The following is a 20,787-nucleotide window of genomic DNA, read 5'->3' as shown; positions in this document are numbered from 1 at the left end:
AGTGGACTGACAGCAAGTGAACTTGAGTGCATGCTTTGTGAGGTGGGATAAAATTGTGGCTCTTGTGTGAAGTAATGATGAATTAAAAATCCACTTAGCTATTTAGAAAGGAAAATACATATGGGTATAGGTAGTGAAAACATATCTTGATATGCCTAATGTTTGTCTAATATTTTTATTAATTATATCACATAATTCATAACTGAAAACAAAATATTACATATTACACATCAAATACACAATTACACAAAAATACACATCAACAATTTGCTAAAAAGCTTCCCAAATGATGAGAGATCAGCTCAAGTCATTGTATTCAGATAGACATTAATAGATCTTTCTGTTAAAACATAAAGAGAATTAGTGGTTAAATCGTACCATTTTTACTATTCCAATCTTTTTAGAATTAACATAAGCACTACATAATCATGTCTCCCATGAACAAGTAATAGCCAAATCATATGTCTACAAATCTAGGTTAATTTATCAAATCCATATTGTAGATAATCTGAAGTTGTTCCCAATCTCTGATAAATTTACCAATATGGTAAGTATTCCCTAATATTTGAACAAAAGAATTCTTGCTGCTGTTACCATGTGCCAACAAAGTCTATCAATCTCTTTCTTGGCACTCCTTTCAAAATGAAATAGACCTAGTAGAATCAAGTTAATTTTCTTTAAAGTAACCTGCATTTTTGATCTTATCATAAGCTAGAATTTTTTTACTTTCTTATACCTCCAGCACATATAGTGGAATGATTCATTTTCTTTGCCATACTTCCAACATAAATTATTGGTGCCCTTAAATCTTTGCAAATTTGTGAGGAGAGAAATGCCATCTGTGCATCATCTACCAGAAATTTTCTTTTAAATAAAAACATTTAGTATTACAAATGTTGTTCTCCCATAATTTCTTTCAGTTGTCCAAGTCTATATTATCATCTATTTCTCTAGTCCATTTCACCATGCAGTCCTTAACTAATCCTTCCTCTAAATTATAAGTAACAACATTCTGTACAAGTTACCAGTCAGATACTTAAATCCTTTCAGCAAGTGTTCTTCAAATTCGTTCTTTTTAAAGTCAAATCCTTAATTTTTTTCAGTTTTGAACATCTCAGAAGGGTGATGGGTTGAATCAGAATCTTAAGACCTTTTTCTTTTGCCAAGCTTTCCCCCCATGAGATGTGACATCATGTCCTTTCCCCAATTTTGTAATTGATTTTTGTAAGGTTTTATGGTTCCTCAACTCAGCTGGCTGTGTAATTGTTTTTAATATGCTATTTTTATGCATTGTTTTTATCGCTAAGTATGCACTTTGATGTTGGAATTTTAATCTGTACGCCGCTTTGATCATTGCGGAAAAGTGGGATAGAAATAAATTATTATTATTATTATTATTATTATTATTATTATTATGCTAAAGCACTCCTGAGAAATGGCCAGATCTCCAGAGAAGGAGGGAGCCCACGACTCTCCAAAGCAGTCCATTCCATTGCTGAATAGCTTTTAACCATCAGTAGGTTCTTCCTGCCTTTATGGGCAGAAATTTACCAATCTATTCAACTAAATGATGGGCTTTGAGTTTTAAAGATGTCTAATGCAGATCCTACTGCTCACTCTTTTTTTTTCTTTTTTGAAGGTAGATTACAGTGGAGGCTTCGAACCATTTAGCGCTGTTCGTTTCAGTCAAAAATACATGGATAGGGTAGCTAATCCAAAAGACATCATCCATTTTTTCAGGCATCGGGAACAAAAAGAGAAAAACGGTAAACAAAAATAACCTCTATACATTCTTCAGACTTGTAATTAAAAAATATTGTTCATAGGGACAATAGCACTTACTAGTAGATTTTTAATCTTTGGAGTATTGTCTCCATAGACATATTCCCTTAAACATTGTTTCCAGCAATTTCTTTAAGTTCTGCTACCTTCCTCAGTTGCTTTTTATAGTGGGCCCTTGGTATCCTCTCGGATTTGGTTCCAGGACTATCACCACCCATGGATAACAGAATCTGTGGATTCAAAGGCGCATTACAGACAGGCCCATGAGGCGCCGTCATTGCGCCGTCATTATGCGCGAGGGGCGGCACTTCCTGACGCGCCTTGCCCCTCATGCATAATGACTACGTCAAAATGGCGGCGGCCATTCCACATGGCTGCCGCCAATTTAAAGTAGGTGACGCTCTGTGTCCACACGTTGCGCGGCAGAAGTGACACCGCAAGTGTGCGATTAGCGCCTCGTGGTGTCTCTTCCGGGGCCGAGGAAGGACCGCGATTTTGCGCTCCTTCTTTGTTGCGTCCGGGAACCATGCGGTTTGGATGCTGCGGTTCCCGGACGCAGCAACCAGCCGCAGCACAAGACTGCCCCTTCTGGGCTGTCTGTAACGTGCCAAAGATAAGCTATTGCTTGCCTGTAGGTGTTCAAGTCCCATTAAATAACGTGGCATAATAAAATAGTATCCCTTATATAAAATGGCAAAATTAAGTTTTTTGGTGGGTTTTTCAGGCTATGTGGCCATGTTATCTGAATGCCAGCCATGAAAGCCTTCGACTTCACAAAATGAAGGTTTGCATTTTGGAATTTATGTATTTTTTAAATATTTTCAAACCGTGGATGCTTGCATATGTGGATATGGAGGCTGATTGTAATTGCTCACTGGAATGTCCAAAAACTGGACCTCAAGGACAAGGGTGATAGAAAATTAATGAAGAGAAATGTCTGAAAATCTGTAGGAATAAATCTCTACATTCTATTTAAACGTTTTAAAAAGTTGTTTGTACGAAATGTTGCCCTAGCAGACATTTGTAGCTTATTCATATTTCTAGTGGCAAATCTGTACCAGTTAACCTCTCATAATTGCAGTTTTTTTGGTTTCATTTTTGCATTGCATAGAACTATATAACAGTGTTTAACAAGCCATCTGATGTGCTGGGTCTGGATTTTTCCCCTAGTGTGGCAGGGACTGAATACTACACATTTTATTGTGTTGTGTTATTATCCTGTTCTCAAGGTTTCCTAAAAACCTTGCTGTGGACAAGATTAGCTAATAGCTCACGGACCAGGAATGATCTGCAGATGACTACTGTGGGTAGTACTGACGTAACACATTCTCTGTGTGTCTTCATTGGGACATCATATTTTCTGTGGGATGATGATGATGATTTTATTTTATTCATTTATATCTTGTCTTTCTCTTAACAATGGGACTGAAGGTAACTAACAACATATCCAAAAAATACAGTTAGAGTCAAAGATACAGAAAATATGATAACTGGTACCTAGCAGAGATACAGTAGATAGTACTGTATAAAGAATATTTTGACTGTAATATGATCCACACTGTAACTTTTTAAAGTGAGGGTGATGGCTGTGCTTCCTGCATTTAGGATCAGTGCTAGGTATTTGGGATTAGTGGTAGCAGTTGGTGTTCAGTACCTAGTAATATTATTTTCTGTTGAGTGACATCATAATGCACATTTTTCTTCCCCGGACCCTACATCATTCATTATTATTAAACAGGAATGACAGGTTCCCTTTGATCTAAAAAGGCAGTTTTGGTTAGGAATATATTGAATTGCCTTGGAGGGTGTTACTAAATAGATTACAGTGGTGCCTCGGGTTACGAAAGTAATTCGTTCCGCGGCCGCTTTCGTAACCCGAAAAGCCTTCGTAAGCCGAATTGCCATAGGCGCTAATGGGGAAAAGCCGCGTTTCGTGCGAAAAAGCCGAAAAAAGCACCAAAAATTTTATTCGTAACCCGAAAAAACATTCGTAACCCGGAACAATGATTTCCAATGGGATTTTTTCGTATCCCGAAAATTTCGTAACCTGGGTATTTCGTATCCCAAGGTACCACTGTATTTTCTCTGTGTATAGATTTATTTGATCAGGTTTATGAGGCCCTACTCTTTTAGAGGGCAGCCTTTCACATGCCTTTATTAAAAATTAGAGAACCAGAGATTAAAACTCCATTGTGAAAAGGTGCAATTATATCTGCCTTTAAAAATGAACATTTTAAAGCAATAATTGATCTAAATAGTATGGCCTAGATGTGTGACCTGCATGTATCACCAGTAATTAAAATATTTTCAGTCAGGGACTGATGTGTCACAATAATACCCTTTTAAATACTGTAAAGCTAAGAGGTATAACTATTTCAAAAATACAGTAGTTGTTGACACAGTCATAAATGGTGGTAAGAAAGCCTGACAATCTGTAATTTAATGGGCCATTTAGGGTTCCCCCCTCAAAATGCATTTTTAAATGAAGAAGAACGATGTTAAAGTTGCTTTCCACCAAGTTTTTTGGGGAGGCTTTTATAGAATTTTCCAAATCCCACCCTATATATGCCCTGCTTTTTAAATGTTTACAAACTGAAAGTTGCCTGGAATTTTCATTTTGATGAAGCAATTGTCTGCTTCTTGAGGATTGTTTAGCAGTGCAAAATGTTTAGGCAGCTACTGTATGTGAAGACCACGTGAAGCAAGATTAAGTATTTGAATGTTCAAGCTCTGCAAAGTGCTATTTATTTTTTAAAATGAAATTGTTACAAATGGTTAAATAATTCTCCCCTTTTAACTCTTTGCTCTCTTGTGTTTTTGAAATGAAGAACTTCCTGTTTTGCTTAAATGTTCAAAAGTTTTAACTATTATCTATTGAAGAGGTCAGTCGGAGTAACAAGTGTTTTCTTAAAATATACCAAAATTTGCTTTTTTTCTGATTTCTTAGAAGATGAGATTAACTTTGGAAAGCTGGTTCACAAGCCCACATCAGAAGGAACAACTTTGAGGGTAGAGGATCTAGTGAAGCAGTATTTCCAGACAGCAGAAAAGGTAAACTTAAATTGTCACTTATTATCACTTGTTTTAAGGTGTCATTTCTTTTTTTATTTTTCAAGTATAAATGTAACAGTTTCAATGTGTTCCTCAAAGTCTTTTGTGCACTGCTTCTTCAATCTGAGAGGATTTGAAATTGCATAGGAGTGAGAGGAATCCTGAAGAACAGTAAATCAGTTAACAAAGCCTCTAACAAAGAAGCTCCTTTATGGAGACTTTTTTTTTTTTGCATAGATAGCTCCTCTCCTTTTTGTCATCTGCCTAGATGGATACTTTTTAGCAGCATCAGCATTGGGAGGATGGTGAAAGAGGGCTGAAAAAACAAACATTTTTGGTGTTGGATTCTAGCTTCCCAGCTTTAATCAATCTTGGATGAGACGGATTTTCTGGACCCATTTCAAACCGGATTCCGGGCGGGCTATGGAGTTGAGACTGCCATGGTCGCCTTAGTCGACGATCTCCGTCTGGGCATGGACAGGGGAAGCGTGTCCCTGTTAGTGCTTTTGGACATCTCACTGGCTTTCAATACCATTGACCATGGTATCCTTCTGGAACGCCTGAGGGAGTTAGGTATCGGGGGCACTGCACTCCAGTGGTTCCGTTCCTACCTCTCTGGTAGATTCCAGATGGTGCAGCTGGGGGACGTTTGCTCCGATAAGAGGGCGCTTACATCTGGCGTCCCTCAAGGAGCGATTCTGTCCCCCATGCTATTTAACATTTACATGAAACCGCTGGGAGAGATAATTCGGAGACACAGGGCGTGGTGTTATCAGTACGCTGATGACACCCAAATATGTTTCTCTGTGTCCCCGACTGATGCAGTAACTAGGGATGGCATCTCTCCTCTAAATGCCTGCTTGGAGTCGGTAATGGGCTGGATGAGGGAAAACAAACTCAGTCTGAATCCAGAGAAAACGGAAGTACTGGCGATAGGTTCCCCGGGTCTGGGTGGTGAGATTTGCCATCCGGTCCTGAACGGGGTCACGCTCCCCTTGAAGGACTCGGTCCGCAGCTTGGGAGTGCTCCTGGACTCGTCGCTCCAGCTGACATCTCAGGTGGATGCCGCAGTCAGGAGCTCTTGTTATCAGCTTCGGCTGATACGCCAGCTGTGTCCCTATCTGGACCGGAGAGACCTTGAAACTGTAGTACATGCTCTGGTAACCTCTTGATTGGATTTCTATAATGCGCTCTACATGGGGCAACCCTTGTACCAAACCCGGAAGCTACAGTTAGTCCAGAATATGGCAGCGAGATTGGTCGCTGGTTGTTCCAGGTCTGACCATATAACATCCATCTTGAAAGATCTTCATTGGCTGCCTATTCGCTTCTGGGCTCAATACAAGGTGTTGGTAATGACCTATAAAGCCCTAAATGGCTTGGGCCCAGAGTACTTGGAGGACCGCCTCTCCCCATATAATCCGCCCTGCACACTCAGATCAACAGGGATGAAATTGTTGGAGGTCCCAGCGACACGCTATGTGAGGCCCTCACAGAGGGCATTCTCTATCGTGGCCCCGAGATCTTGGAATAGTCTCCCAGATGAGCTTCGCTCCACCACATCCTTAGCTCTTTTTAAAAAGAATCTGAAGACGTATTTCTTTTCCCAAGCCTTCCCACCGTGAAAAATCTTCTCTTACCCCTTTTCATTGATGACCCGGACTGTATATATCAATTTCCCCTTCCATCTGGCTCTTTTGTCATTAGTATTACAGGCTTCCTGCACGCTGGCAGTAGAATGACCTTGTACACTCTGTGTTGCTATGCTCAGCAGCTGAAGCTCATCAGCTTCATCCTCTGGCTGTTGATTGTTCATGGTCACCACACATCTAAACATTTCTTCTTAGCTTTTAACTCTTAAATATAATATAATAATCATGTAACTAAAAGATTTCTATAGCCATTTATATTTATTTAAGAACCAGTTTGGAAAGGTAAGACTTTTTACATTTTTAGCATAGGCCTGTTACAGACTGCCAAAATAAAGCTGCTTCGGGGCATGCTATTTAAATGATGCATGGTTCCTAAGAGTCCGGAGGTCGCGCCAAAGCCACACTCCATTCCTAAGCACTGGGGTGCAGCTTTGGTGCAGCTTCCAGATTCTTAGGATGCATGCATCATTTAAATAGCATGCCTCCAAAGAGACCCGAAGCAGCTTTATTTTGGCAGTCTGTAACAGGCCATAGTCTCACATTTAGTTATTTAATAACTAAATTTAATTGCTTAATTCTGGAATTAAGTTGATGCTGAAAATCCAACTTAAATCAATCAAGTTAAACATAATTTTTATTAAATTACCCTTTTGTTAGAAAATGTCTAACTTCATTGTTTTTAATTAGCTAGTTGCTACCACTGAATACTATTCCCCAAAACCATCTCGTAATATGTCTTTGTCTCTCCAAGAAAGTGCAGCTATCCCTGCTGACTGAACGGGGCATGGGAGAAGCAGTACAGGAGTTTGTAGACAAGGAAGAAAAGGATGCCATTGAAGAGTTAGTGAAATTCCAACTAGAAAAGACACAGAGGTTTCTGAAGGAACGACATATTGATGCAGAGGAAGCAAAAATTGATGAAGAGGTTTGTAGGGAATGAATTCTCTTTCTTGTAATGTCAGTGGGAACATAGGAGATGGAAAGACACTGAATTTTACAACTGTTAACAACCTGGAAAAGTTTGGCACAACATCATCCAATTTTCTTTTGGATGGCTTTGGTGTATTTCACATTATCAAATCAAAGAATCCATCATACCTTTTCACAGGCAAGGGGGGAAACATTAGAAGCGAGGAAACTGCAACTAATTATACCTTGCCATTATGTCTGATTAGGACTCCAGGTTTCAAATCCTACCTCAGCCATAGAAATCCACTGAGCGATCTTGGGTAAGTCACACACAGGTCCAAAACACTGCAGAAATGATCCAGTTCAAAACCTCTAACTGCCCTGGCTCAATGCTGTGGAACCATGGGAATTGTAGTTTATTGTAGCCCCAGAGCTCTCTGAGAAGGCTAGATGTCTCACAAAACTATAGTTCCCAGAATTCCCTAGCATGAGCCAGGGCAGTTAAAGCAATCTCAAACGGGATTATTTCTGCAGTGTGTTTTTGACCTAGGTCAGCCTTACATTAAGACCATACTAGACTGCCTCTAAATAAAACTTAACAGACAATGCTGTGACTGCATTACCATAAGTCAGAGTCAGCTTGGAGGCACACAGCAACAACAAGTTAATGGTTTTCAGATAAATTACTTTCTGGAAGTCTTGGTTTAAGGGTGGTTTCTGAATCCTGCATTGTTTGAAAGCCATTTTACAGTCCCCTGTTCCAGACTGTACAATGTAGATGCAGGTAACATGTATCTTCATGGTTTGTTTCCCTGTTTATAGCAAAGCAAAGTTGAAGTAAAGTGGTTTTATAAAGTTTGCACGTACCCTGTGTTCTTAAGCCAAAGGCATATCACTTGAACATGGGTGGTTTTTTTGGTCCAAAACACACATTTGTTTTTACTTGTTTATCTCCCACACTTCCGGTATGGGACCCAAGGGGGCCCAAAACAAATTAAATAAAATGCATCTAAAAACTAAACAAGATAACAAAGAGATTTTTAAAAGAATTAAACAACTTATTCTGTTAAAAGCACTAATATAACTGTATAAAAGCATTTTTAAAAATTAAAAGTAAGGATAAAGATACAGCACTGTTTATTTGCAACCAGTGAATAGCAGGAAAGTATAATTATAAAGGCATTTTTCTGTTAGCAGGAGGAAATCAGAGGGTGGGCTGGTCTAGCCTTCTGTTTGAGGACCAGTGATTTAACTAGAAAAAAAACACCTTTACTTTTACTACTTTGATATAGGTGCAGCGCTTTAGAGAGTCAAGAAAACAGAATACAGTTGAAGAGGATGAAGAAGTTCGTGAGGTAATTTCTGATGAAGTGGGTTGGGCCAACAGATATATTTGCCTAATTCACTAAAAATTCATGAAGAGAGAGAGAAAAATTCAATACTCAACAGTTTCCAAAATTAATATTACAATGCTTTTTATTTCACTTTCACTTCCATTTGTTTTCCTTTTGTCATATTTCTTTCTTCTGATATCTCATGTCTTCAGGATTAACTACTGTATATCTCTAGGTTTCACTTTTTCTCTTCCAGGCCAAATTTGCTTCAGTCCTATCAGACAGATAGTAAACTCTGTGCTTTGTTCTAGTGAGTGCATCCCATTAACATGGTTTGTTTCATTTCACTTAGGCTATAAACAGGGCTAAAGCCCACAGATCTCAAAGTGATGACCATGCTCCTGTCATCAGTGACGATGACCTCATGGATTCAGATGATTCTTCTGTGCCTACCCAGGGAAGAGGCAGAGGGAGAGGTCGAGTAAGAGGTGGAAGAGGCCAGAACACCACAGCGCAAGGAGCATCTCGAAGAGGAAGAGGCCAGTACCTTACATTCTATTAATCAACCACTTTCTCAGAGAACTGTCAGTATTCACAGTTTCATGTGACAATATATTTATTTATATATTTACATATACATATTTGAATGTGTATATGTATATTCTCATACCAAGGGCAATATTGGTTGTTGTTAATGACTCTCGAGTCTCCCCCGACTCATGGTGACCCTGTGGATAAGCCCCCCTTTGCTCCACTGCTCTGCTTAAGTCTTGAGTCTAGCCATCTGGTGTGTGGTCTTCCTCTCTTTCTGCTGCCCTCTACCTTTCCTAGAATTATTGTCTTTTTGAGTGAGTCATGCCTTCTCATGCTGTGGCCAAAGTACGACAGCCTCAGTTTTGTCATGTTGGCTTCCACAGAGAGTTCTGGTTTGATCTATTGGAGGACCCATTTGTTTGTCTTTTTAGCTGTCCACAATATCTAATATCCAGCTCTTACATCTGTACATGGTGATGAGGGATACTATGGCTTGGACAATTCTGACTTTGGTGATTAGTTGAATGAAGTCTTTTCTCTTTAGGCTCTTACCTAGATCTTTCATTGCTGCCCTTCCCATTCCCAGTCTTCTTATTTCTTGGCTGCAGTCACCATTCTGATCAGTTTGATCCTTGGTACAGGAGCCCTTTAACTATTTCAGTTTGTTCTTTGTGTAGGCTGAATTTCTCTATTTCTTCTGTAGTCATTATTTTTGTTTTCTTTATGTTCAACATTAAGCCTACCTTTGACCTTTCATCTTTGATCTTTTTCAGTATTTGTTCCAATTCTGTGATGTTTTCTGCTAATAATATGGTGTGTCTGTATATCTAAGATTGTTGTTGTTCCTTCCTTCCTATCTTCACTCCTCCTCATCCTAATTCTAATTCTGCTTTTCTTATATTTTCTACATATAAATTGAACAAATAGGGTGATAGAATGCAATCTTGCCTGACCCCCATGCCAACTGGGAACAGTCTGTTTCTCCATATTTTCTTCTAACAGTAGCTCCTTGTCCTAGGTACAGATTTCTCATCAGTACTATCAAATGTAGTGACATACCCATGAGCTTTAGTATTTTATGCCCAGTGAAAACACTGAAATTCTGGACCATGCCAACAACTACCATGTCGGGATGCACAGGGAAGCCATTGAAATCCACAAACACTTGGACAATTTCAACAGTTAAGAGGAAACCCTTAAAGTAAACAAGGTTTGGTTATCAGTCCTGAAAAATAGCAAGATGAAGACTCAACAAATGCAAATAAATGTGTGCAGATTTATAACTTTTCAGGCCATGATTTTCAGCTATTTGATTCCCTCATTTCAGGATATGCCTTCATAGGTTTACTCTTGTCTGCAGTGGAACAGCAACCTGTTGAAGGCAGAGTAGCAGCCCTGAGTATGGCTTATCAGTGATTTGTGAATTAATTTATGGTAACAAACCAGAGTTAGCACAAACAGTTTTTAGATCCTAGTTTGAGGATCTAAAGCACAGCTTCAGGGTTAGAAGACCATTGTGTGTTACATCTGAAATGAAATGTAATGACCTCAACTGAGGCAGAAGACATTTTACCTGTATATACTGGCTTGCTAATGGATAGATAAGAGGAAAAAATCTAAATATCTGAGTATCTTTTATTTTTCTACAGGAAGTGCTGGTCAAGGCCAAATGAACAGGAGCAGAATGTACAAGCCTGTATCTTCTCCTGCAAAAAACATGTCAATTATGGATGGTATGTTCAGAATTCAGATGAATCATTATACACACAAACATGAATATCTGAGATTATTATACTTTTTTAGTAGCATTTTAATATTGAAAAGGGAGCATTTCTATGGGGATACATGTGCCAAAAGTGAATACAAAAGCAACATTTTTTCCTGACAAATTTAAAGACTTAATGATACTATTGCAGGTAGCAATAGAGAGTGAAGCCTGTAAGCAGCAAGAAGAAAAGAGAATACAGTAGGGAGTTTGCAATGCACAATGTGGGCCACTGTAATAATTTGCTGTACTGTGAAGTTTAGCAAATTACTACAGTACAGTAAATGGCTACACAGTGTGCTGTTCCCTATTATGTTCTCCTTTCTTCTAGCTGTTTACTCATCTGAGGATGCTTTCACTATATGAAAGTTAGCTTGCTTCACCTCCTGATTGCCTTTGTATCTAAAGGCATGTTATGTATTTGCTAAGTTCTGAATAAAAAGTTTGCTGAAATATGTTGAACTTGGTTTTGTTTTCTGTGGAGTAGGAACCTATCCCTATTCATAGAATTACAGAATTGGAAAAGACTCCAAAAACCATCCAGTCCAACCCCCTTGCTATGCGGGTATATACAATCAAAGCCTGACAGATGGCTATCCAGCCTCTGTTTAAAACCTCCAGAGAAGGAGACTCCACCACACTCCCAGGCAGCATATTCCACTGTTGATCGACTCTTACTGTGAGAAAGTTCTTCCTAATGTTTAGGTGGAATCTCTTTTCTGGTAGCTTGAATCTTTTGCTCCATGTTCTAGTCTTTGGAGCAGCAGAAAACAAGTTTGCTTCAGCCTCAATATGATATCCCTTCAAATATTTAAACAGGGCTGTCATATCACCTCTTAACCTTCTCTTCTCCAGGCACATACAAAAACATACCAAGCACTTTAGGTTGCTCTTAATAGGGCTGTTTTCCAGAGCTTTTACCATTTTGATCACCCTCCTCTGGACACACTCCAGCTTGTCAACATCCTTTCTGAATTGTGATAGCCAGACCTGGACACAGTATTCCAGGTAAGGTCTAACCAAAGTAGTATACAGTAGTACCATTACTTCCCTTGATCTAGACACAACATTTCTAATGATGCAGCCGAGAATCGCATTACCTTTTTAGCTGATGCATTAACACTTTTGGCTCATGTTCAGTTTGTGGTCTACTCCTAGATCCATTTCACATACAGTATACTGTTTCGTTTTTACTGCCTGAGTGTTGTACCTTACATTTCTCCTTGTTGAAATTAATTTTGTTAGTTTTGGCCCAGCTTTCTAATCTGTTAAGGACATTTTAAATTTTGATCCTGTCCTCTAGGGTATTACTTACCCCTCCTAATTTGGTGTCATCTGCAAAGCATGCCCCCTATTCTATCACACAAGACATTGGTAAAGATGCTGAATTGCACAGGGCCCAAGACAGAACCCTGTGGTCCCACTGGTCACTCTTCTGCAAAATAAGGAGAAGTCATTGTTGAGCACCTTTTTGGTTTACTTGTCAACCAACTACATATCCACCTAACAGTGGCATTGTGTAGTCCACATTGTACTAGCTGTTTTGCAATAATACCATGGGAGACCTTGTCAATGGTCCATGTTATTTCTACTTCTGATAACAAGAGTTTCTGTTAAGGAATTAATGCCCAGGAAGACAGCTACTTAATTAACTGAGGTATACTTGTATAGGTTTAAATACCTCAGAGACATCAAGAGAAGTTAGATTAACACCCCTCAAGGATGCTTTAGATGTGGATTCCTGTACTGGTGGGACCTGAACTAGGTGGTCTCTAGGATTCTTTCCAATTCTGTGTGTCAGTAATTTTTATTTTGTTTACCTCAGTGATTGATAAGTTATCTTTGCTAAGTTATTTTTATGAGTCTCCATGCGGAGAAAGGTGAAATATAAACAAATTACTGGATTTTAAAAAAACTACATATGCTGTCCATTTCAGGGTATCTTTTTTGTCTGACCTGTAATTTTCCACTATCAATACATTTTACTCAGTATATATCAGAATTCCAATCTTTGTTGCATTAAGCATATTTTCAAAGTTAGTGTGTTTTTTATTGTCACCTGTTTCAAACCTATTGATAATATGAATTATTCCATTTGAGGCTTTTCATACAGTGATATTTCTGTAAACTCTTCAAAAAGCTTCCCTCTCTCCCCTTCTTGCTCACTCTGTCTTGTACATACACACATATTTCCGGCATTAATACTTCTCATTTTGTTTAATTCTAGCATTTAAGTCATCAAGGCAGCAGCCCTCCCGGAATATGCCTTCTAAGAGTTATTCAGAGGTGAGGAACTACTTTATGATCTCACTGATTCCTTTGTGTATAATATATAGGACCATTGTAAATTTCCTTACTATAAGGTCCATTTGTCCATCTAGTTCAGTGATGGAGAACCTTTTAGAGACCAAGTGCCCAAACTACAACCTAAAACCTACTTATTTATCACAAAGTGATAAATCCCTCTGGATTTCTAGTGACAAACTAGTGAACTCTGTGTTGGGACGATGGTGCATGTGCCCACAGAGAGGGCTCTGAGTGCCACCTCTGGTACGCATGCCATAGGTTCGCCACCACTGATCTAATCCATTTCCATTTCCATTAACTGGTAACAGTTCTTTAGGGGAATAACAAGGTTGAACCTGAGAGTTTCTGCAAATCAAGTATATGCTCTACCATTAAACTGTGATCTTCTCTTCTACATAGTGCAAGCATAGGTATCATATACATGTACTTAGGCTTGAACAATTTTCTTTGCAGTGGCTCTTGAAACACTATCCTCCAGCAAAGAGCTAACCATTCACCTTTGAAGTTACAGAGGTAGTCAGAGATCATTCTGGCATTTGCATGATGAACCTTTTCCCCTTTTGTGTGTAAGATTCAGGGAAAGGTTGTTGATTGTTAGACATACATATGACCAAGGTTAGAGAGTCTTGCCATAGATCTAAAGAGTAAAGCAACTCACACTATCTTTCCAAAGAAGGAAAGGGCACTGAGGAAGGACGGTTTATTAGGTTCTGCTTCCGGAAATTGTTGAGAACTTGTTTTGTGTTGCTTGGAATGCACAGGAAGGGTTGCAAAGGGCTTTAATTACTCTGGCCTTTGCTATCTAGGCTTCCAAACTGTAGGCTAGGAAAACTCCCCTTCTTGGCTGGCTCTGTTAGCAGAGCTTTCTTTATCTGGACCCAGGAAAGAGATTTCCTTTGACTGGCTCCGTTAGCAGAGCTTTCTTTTCCTTTGACTGGACCCGAGAGAGAGATTTCCTTTGACTGTTTTGTCCCAAGAACAATGCTATGGACTTTAGGTGTAGTAAGGCCTCTGGCTCTCAGGAACACAGCCAGAACAAAAGACTTGTCCACATATTTCTTAAATTTTCAAAGGTTTTACTGGTTACAAACACAAATAACATGAAACTGATCTCTTCTCTCTCAATAGTCTTTCTTAAATACCTTGTTCTCTCTTTTTTGTGGGTTTTATCTTTCTTCTTCTGAGGACTATCTTTCATCTTTTGTGGACTTATCTTTGTCAAAGGAAAATACTCTCTCCAGGTCTGACTTGGCTGAAATCTTACTACACACTGAAAATAACTAGAGGGAGACAGTAAGAGACCCTGGGATTTCCCACAATCCTTGTCTTTCTTAAAGCTGTAGATCTCTATTTCCCCTTCTAAACTAATACATAGAAAAGCTAATATAATGTCAACTAAATATATGTCTCAAGAGTATCAAAGATGCTCTGGAGGCATGACAGAACTCTTTATAACAGTGATACCAAACATATTTGGACTTCTTCCACAGACCTGGTCTTTTCTTCTAGAAATGCCAAGAGGAGTGGGTATGGACATTGCATTGTGACAGAATTGGTGGTACAGTACATTCAAGCTATAGTACCCAAGCTACATTGTTCCACTTGAGATGGCTAACTGAGATAGGATGGGGAAATTGCTGATGAAAGTATTTAAGCCAGACAAGAATTGCAATCTTCATCATTTCAAAGGTGTATGGTTTGCCTTTCTCCAAAACACAAAGGAAGGATCTCAGAAGCCAGAAACCATAACAGAAAGGACCACTAATGACACTGTATGCACAATACAAATGAGGAAAGTTTGCTCAGGGTACAGTTCATAAATCCAGCTCAGTGAATACATTCTGTAATGACAAACCAACCAATTGCCAAGCAGCCAACCTAAATACGAGAGGCAGGGAAGCAATAAATGGAGTTCAGTTATGGGATGCCACACACACACAGCATGGCTTTGGTGATAAGTTTATATAATCACCAGTATCAAAGTCTGTGAAAGCCAAACATAAGGCAGCCAACACAATTAATGGGCAAAGCCAAGTGAAAAATTGTCAGAGTTAAAATCAAAATATGCACCAGTGCAGTATAAATTAACAGAGAAAATAAGAAACTCAGTGAAAGGTAACTGTAACAATAACACAGTCTTGTGGAAGCTAAATTCTACATGTCTTGTGCTTCTTTCCTTATTTATGTTGTAACTTATTAATGTGGTTTTTTTTATATTTCTACTGAATATTGACATGTTTTTGTAGTCAAAATTTGATATTATTGATTATATTCATGCCTGTATTCTCACTATACATGTTTCATTTGTTTTGGCTTACTAAGGAGCTTATCCCATAGTGTTTTAATTTGGCGTACCTCTATCTGGTTTAAACCTTACTTTGGGTAATATCCTAATAATATCAGATTTCTTTTTTGCCACCTAATTTGCCGCCCAAATACAGCCCAGGTCCATCGCCACTTCCAGGAGCGCTCCGCCGGCCATTTTCTCAAGCAGGAAAACTCCCAGATCCGAAAAGAGCTGGGAGGAGCAGCTCTGGAAGCGGTGATGGACCCAGGACATATTTGAGCAGCAAATTAGATGGCAAAAACTGATAAGATCAGGATGCTGCCTGAATTAAGATTTAATCTGGATAAAGGTAAGGCGAATTAAAACACTATGGTATAAGCTCCTTAGTCTGTTTAGGGAATGGTGTGTCATTTGTGGTTCTTTATGCTGTTGTTCGCTTTTCCTTCAGGAGATGCTCATAATGCACTATAAAAGAATATCAAAAGAAATCTATTACTCTATCTAAAAGCTACAGAAAACAGTAACAAATTGAGAAGAAGAATTTTGTGTTTGTATTGAAAATGTCATTATATGCCATTATTATTATCCCAAACAGACAATTGAAGATGATGACTCTGATCCGGAAGAAGTGTCCTTTACTCCTTCTTCTACTGTCAATCAAAGGTTAGTGCAGTTGTTTCTGTGACTGTATGGTTTGCTTTGGAGATGGAAATTCATTCGTACAAATAACAAAAGCAGGAAGTTATTAAGTGCTAGAGGAGTTAATTAATTGTTACTTTTTCATATACTGAGATACTGATGAAACAATTGTAAATGTGACAAGGTAAAGTACAACTTTCAAACAGTGGTATATAGGTAGACAAATGATAGTTTAAACACTAACAAAATCCTTAAAACAAGCAAGAGAACAATTTTTTCAAAACTGTGCAATGAGCCAAATGGAACAAAAGTGTACTTTTAAAGCATCTGAAAGGAGGGACTTGTACAGTTGGGATGCAGCCAGAAATACCGCAAGACCTCTGAATAAGGTTATAAATTGTAGGCATGTTCCTGTGGAAGTAAGCATCCTGTTATGTATCTTGGCAGCAGCCTATTACGGCTTTATAGATAACAATCAGTATTATAAATTGAATACAGAAACAAGTTGGCAGCCAGTGCAGTGGTTATAAGACTAATAGTTGTTGATGTTATGCTTTCACTGATGATGACAACTTCCCTTGTTATAATCTTTAGATTATCAAGCACATCAGCATCCAGCAAAATCAGCTCACAGAGCCAGGCATTAAGAGGAGTAGATTTTGAATCAGATGAGGTATGAAAAATTGTCTTCCCCTTAATGTTTTTTGTTTCTTCTCTCTCTGAAACATCACTGAACAGTGCTTTTGTGTGCTAAGAAAGGAAACAGTTGAATATGTAATTTGATTACCATATATTCTCGTACATAAGTTGAAAAATTTAAGCTCCAAAATGGGCTCCAAAATCCTGAGTTGATTAGTATATGTCTCAATATGGTAATACTGCTCCAATGCAGAGACCGTGAGCCTTGGAAAAGCTGGTGGGAGAGGGAGGGAGGAGAGAGAGAAAGGGAGAGAAATTGGAGGTTGGTGTCCCCTTTTTGCAAGCCATGAGCCTTGGGAAAGCAGGTGAGAAGGGGAGGGAGGAGAGAGAGCAATAAAGAGAGAAAACAGAGGTTTATGTCCCCATTTTTGCAAGCTGTGAGCCTTGGGAAAGCTGGTGGCAAAAGAGGGAACAGAGAGAGAGAAACTGGAGGTTTGTGTCCTATTTTTGCAAGCCATGGGCCTTGGGAAGGTTGGTGGGGAAGGGAGGAAGGAGAGAGAGAAAGGGAGAGAAATTGGAGGTTTGTCTTCCCATTTTCCATGCCAAGACTGTGACTTTTGGGAGAGGTCCAGAGAGGTAGGAGGAGGGAGGGGTGTTTCCCCCCCTTTAGATCCTTTGTTACATGCCCCTGATTTTGACCCTTGACTTATCCACAGGTCATATCAAAATCCATGATTTTGGCCCCAAACATGCCCTCAACGTATACATGGGGTTGACTTATATATGAATACATACAGTAGCTCCTCAGGTTTGTCTTAAGAACTGGTATACCAGCTCCTTGGTTCACTGTATCAGTTGTCTCTGAAAAGGATTAATAGAACACATTAGATTATAGCATCAGAGCCAGCATAGGTTTTAGTGGGTTTTTCGGGCTGTGTGGCCGTGGTCTAGAAGAGTTTATTTCTGACGTTTCAAACGTCAGGAATAAACTCTTCCAGAACATTGGCACATAGCCTGAAAAACCTACAAAAAACCTATGGATTCTGGCCGTGAAAGCCTTTGACTTCACATCAGAGACAGCATATTGTAATAGTTTGAATGTTAGACTAGGACACTGTGAGATCAGGATTCAAATCCCTGCTCAGCTGTGGAAACCCACTGGATAACCTTGAACAAGTGTCACTGTCAGCCTGAGGAAGGCACTGGCAAACCTGTTATTAAACCTTGCCAAGAAAGCCTAATATTAAATTCATCATAAGTTGGAGTCAGCTTATAGGCAAATAACAAAGAAGATGGTGAGAAAAACCCTGTATAAGAGAAATGTTTTAAATTCATCTGCTTAAATTCTTTTGTTTCAGTTCCAGTAGACACAAATGTCTCCTTACTTGTTACTTCCTAGTGTTCTAAAACATTAGTGCACTATCTTTTTGTCATAGAAGACAGGTGTGTGGAAAAGGAGGTCTTTTCTGCTTTTCCTCCCTAAAGTCTCCTGCCTCCCAAGTGAGTAGCAGCTAATCTGTTTTGCTCTACTCCTTCAGTATAGTTCAGCCTAGGTTTCTCTTTGTTTGCAAGCCAGGAAGATAAGAAGGTGAAACACAAGTCTAGAAAGACATTAACTTAAGTTGTGATGGTTAATTTGGTTGAATCCTGAAAGTTGTCCAGTAGCTGGCAAAAACAAACCAAAGCAAACCAAAAACTCATTGGAAACTACTATTAGGCACAGTGGAAGACATTCAGATGTACACTGTGGTGAGAGTTAGCTTGATTCTGCTTTTCCAGAATGTGTCCCCACCTGTTTTTCTGGCTTCAAAGTTAAAAGTGCTCACAGTTTGAAGTCTAAATGAAATACAGAGTTATAGAAGCATGTTCTGTAAGCCCAGGGCTCAAGTTAATAAGTATCACAGTAGGTGAGCACATTTTCACTGACAAGTATGTAGCAAAATCTGAGAAATCAATGGAAAGGACAGCAGGCTGATGACATTTAGATGGAAGCAAGCTATACTATTGTCAAAGGTGCCCAGGGCTGTGTATACAAGCCTGCAAAATCTATAAGAAATTCACAACTTATAGTGGAGGCAAACCAGAAGAATCTGGTGAAAGATTTTTGAGAATGTAGAAAGCCAACACTTTTTGAAGGTCAGAAGCCATATCTTCATTCTCTACTCATAGGTGCTGAAGTAACGTATGTAAAAGAACAAAACTGGATTAGGTACTTGGGTGCTGATGAATACAGCTCAGTTGGTTCACAAGCTTGAGTGGGGTTTTTATCCATATACAGTGGTGCCTCGGGTTACGAAAATAATTCGTTCCGCGGCCGCTTTCGTAACCCGAAAAGCCTTCGTAAGCCGAATTGCCATAGGCGTTAATGGGGAAAAGCCGCGATTCCGTGCGAAAAAGCCGAAAAAAGCACCAAAAGTTTTTTCGTAACCCGAAAAAACATTCGTAACCCGAAACAATGATTCCCTATGGGATTTTTTCGTATCCCGAAAATTTCGTAACCTGGGTATTTCGTAACCCGAGGTACCACTGTATTCAAATAGGTTTGACGTCCTTTAAAATATTGCACTGTTACTGTATGAATGCAATATCTATCATTAATTTACAGGAAGACTTATTCAAGAATACTACTGTTTCAAGAAGAAATAGATGATGTTTTCAGAAACCATTGCATGGAAAGATACTTGCTGCAGAAGGGGGGAAAACTCCTGAATCTCTGTAAAGGAATGTTAAGAAGTATGCAATCTTTTCCCTAACCATTGCACTGTTTATTGGACCTTACCTTGAAATGTTTTGCTTCCTAAAGGTTTAATCTTTGTATATGAAATACTTTGAAGTACCTGTACATATTTATTGTGTTGGACTGAGAGTTTGTATGAAGAGAACAGTATTCATGGCACATTCGCAACAAAAGAGGCAGGGCAGTTTTGTCCAGTTCCTCCTTCCCCCAACCTTTGAAAAATCTGCACCTATATGGTGCCTTTGGTCCATAATGAATTTTGTAGTTTCCTTACTTAAGTTCATTTCTATTCCCAAATTAAAGCCATTGTTTCTTTGAATTAAAAAAAATCATTTTGAAAATAATTTTTACTCATAAAGAGTATGTGTCTTAAAAATTAAGTTGGTCTTGGTAAATGTTAAATGGTACAATATTTTTTCACACAAAAAGTCCATATGTAATATAATTACTATAATTTATACATCTTTTGTCACTTGGGGAAACAGGAGACCCAAAGATGTTAAATATATGATACAGAAAAATTATATATTAAGTATTCTCTTCCTCATATTTTTATCAACATTTCTTGTGTTTATTTGGAAATAAATTCAGGCTGCAATTAAGAAGGGGTATGGGAACTACAGTATCTACACAGACAGGCTGCATTGCAGTGGGGGAAGTCATGTTTTTTTATGGCTCATATTCTGAGGATGGCAGGGCAGATCAGTCCACAGAAAGCTGGGCCAAAGCTAACAAAATGAATTCCAACACAGAGAAATGTAAGGTACTGCACTTAGGGCGGAAAAATGAAATCCACAGATGTAGGATGGGTGACACCTGGCTGAATGAAACTACGTGTGAAAGGGATCTAGGAGTCCTAGGAGACCACAAGTTGAACATGAGTCAACAGTGTGATGCGGCAGCCAAAAAGGCTAATGCAATTCTAGGCTGCATCAATAGAAATATAGTGTCTAGATCAAGGGAAGTAATAGTGCCACTCTATTCTGCTCTGGTCAGGCCCCACCTGGAATATTGTGTCCAGTTCTGGGCCCCACAATTTAAAAAGGATGTGGAGAAACTGGAGCATGTCCAAAGGAGGGCGACTAAAATGGTGAAGGGTCTGGAAGCCATGCCCTATCAGGAACAACTAAGGGAGCTGGGTATGTTTAGCT

At 39.0% G+C, this 20,787-nt stretch overlaps 1 protein-coding gene across 2 annotated transcripts in view; it reads left to right on the top strand.

Annotated features, from left to right (window-relative positions):
• MRE11 (MRE11 homolog, double strand break repair nuclease) overlaps positions 1 to 20,185 on the top strand; it is a 33,633-nt gene extending 13,448 nt beyond the window's left edge. Inside the window, exons 11-20 of one of the 2 annotated variants that reach the window (XM_042458219.1) lie at positions 1,640 to 1,766; positions 4,730 to 4,833; positions 7,237 to 7,410; positions 8,687 to 8,749; positions 9,081 to 9,267; positions 10,912 to 10,995; positions 13,255 to 13,313; positions 16,217 to 16,284; positions 16,855 to 16,933; positions 19,505 to 20,185. In XM_042458219.1, coding sequence (XP_042314153.1) covers positions 1,640 to 1,766; positions 4,730 to 4,833; positions 7,237 to 7,410; positions 8,687 to 8,749; positions 9,081 to 9,267; positions 10,912 to 10,995; positions 13,255 to 13,313; positions 16,217 to 16,284; positions 16,855 to 16,933; positions 19,505 to 19,549 — 990 coding nt within the window. In that variant the 3' untranslated portion in view covers positions 19,550 to 20,185. The remainder of the gene's footprint in view (positions 1 to 1,639; positions 1,767 to 4,729; positions 4,834 to 7,236; positions 7,411 to 8,686; positions 8,750 to 9,080; positions 9,268 to 10,911; positions 10,996 to 13,254; positions 13,314 to 16,216; positions 16,285 to 16,854; positions 16,934 to 19,504) is intronic. The other variant, XM_042458220.1, reaches the window with a different exon arrangement.
• The last annotated feature ends 602 nt before the right edge of the window (positions 20,186 to 20,787 follow it).

This window comes from Sceloporus undulatus, chromosome 3, assembly GCF_019175285.1.
Source record: "Sceloporus undulatus isolate JIND9_A2432 ecotype Alabama chromosome 3, SceUnd_v1.1, whole genome shotgun sequence".
Taxonomy (NCBI): domain Eukaryota; kingdom Metazoa; phylum Chordata; class Lepidosauria; order Squamata; family Phrynosomatidae; genus Sceloporus; species Sceloporus undulatus.
The sequence above is the reverse complement of the archived record's forward strand: the minus strand, read 5'-3'. Positions and strand labels throughout refer to the sequence as shown.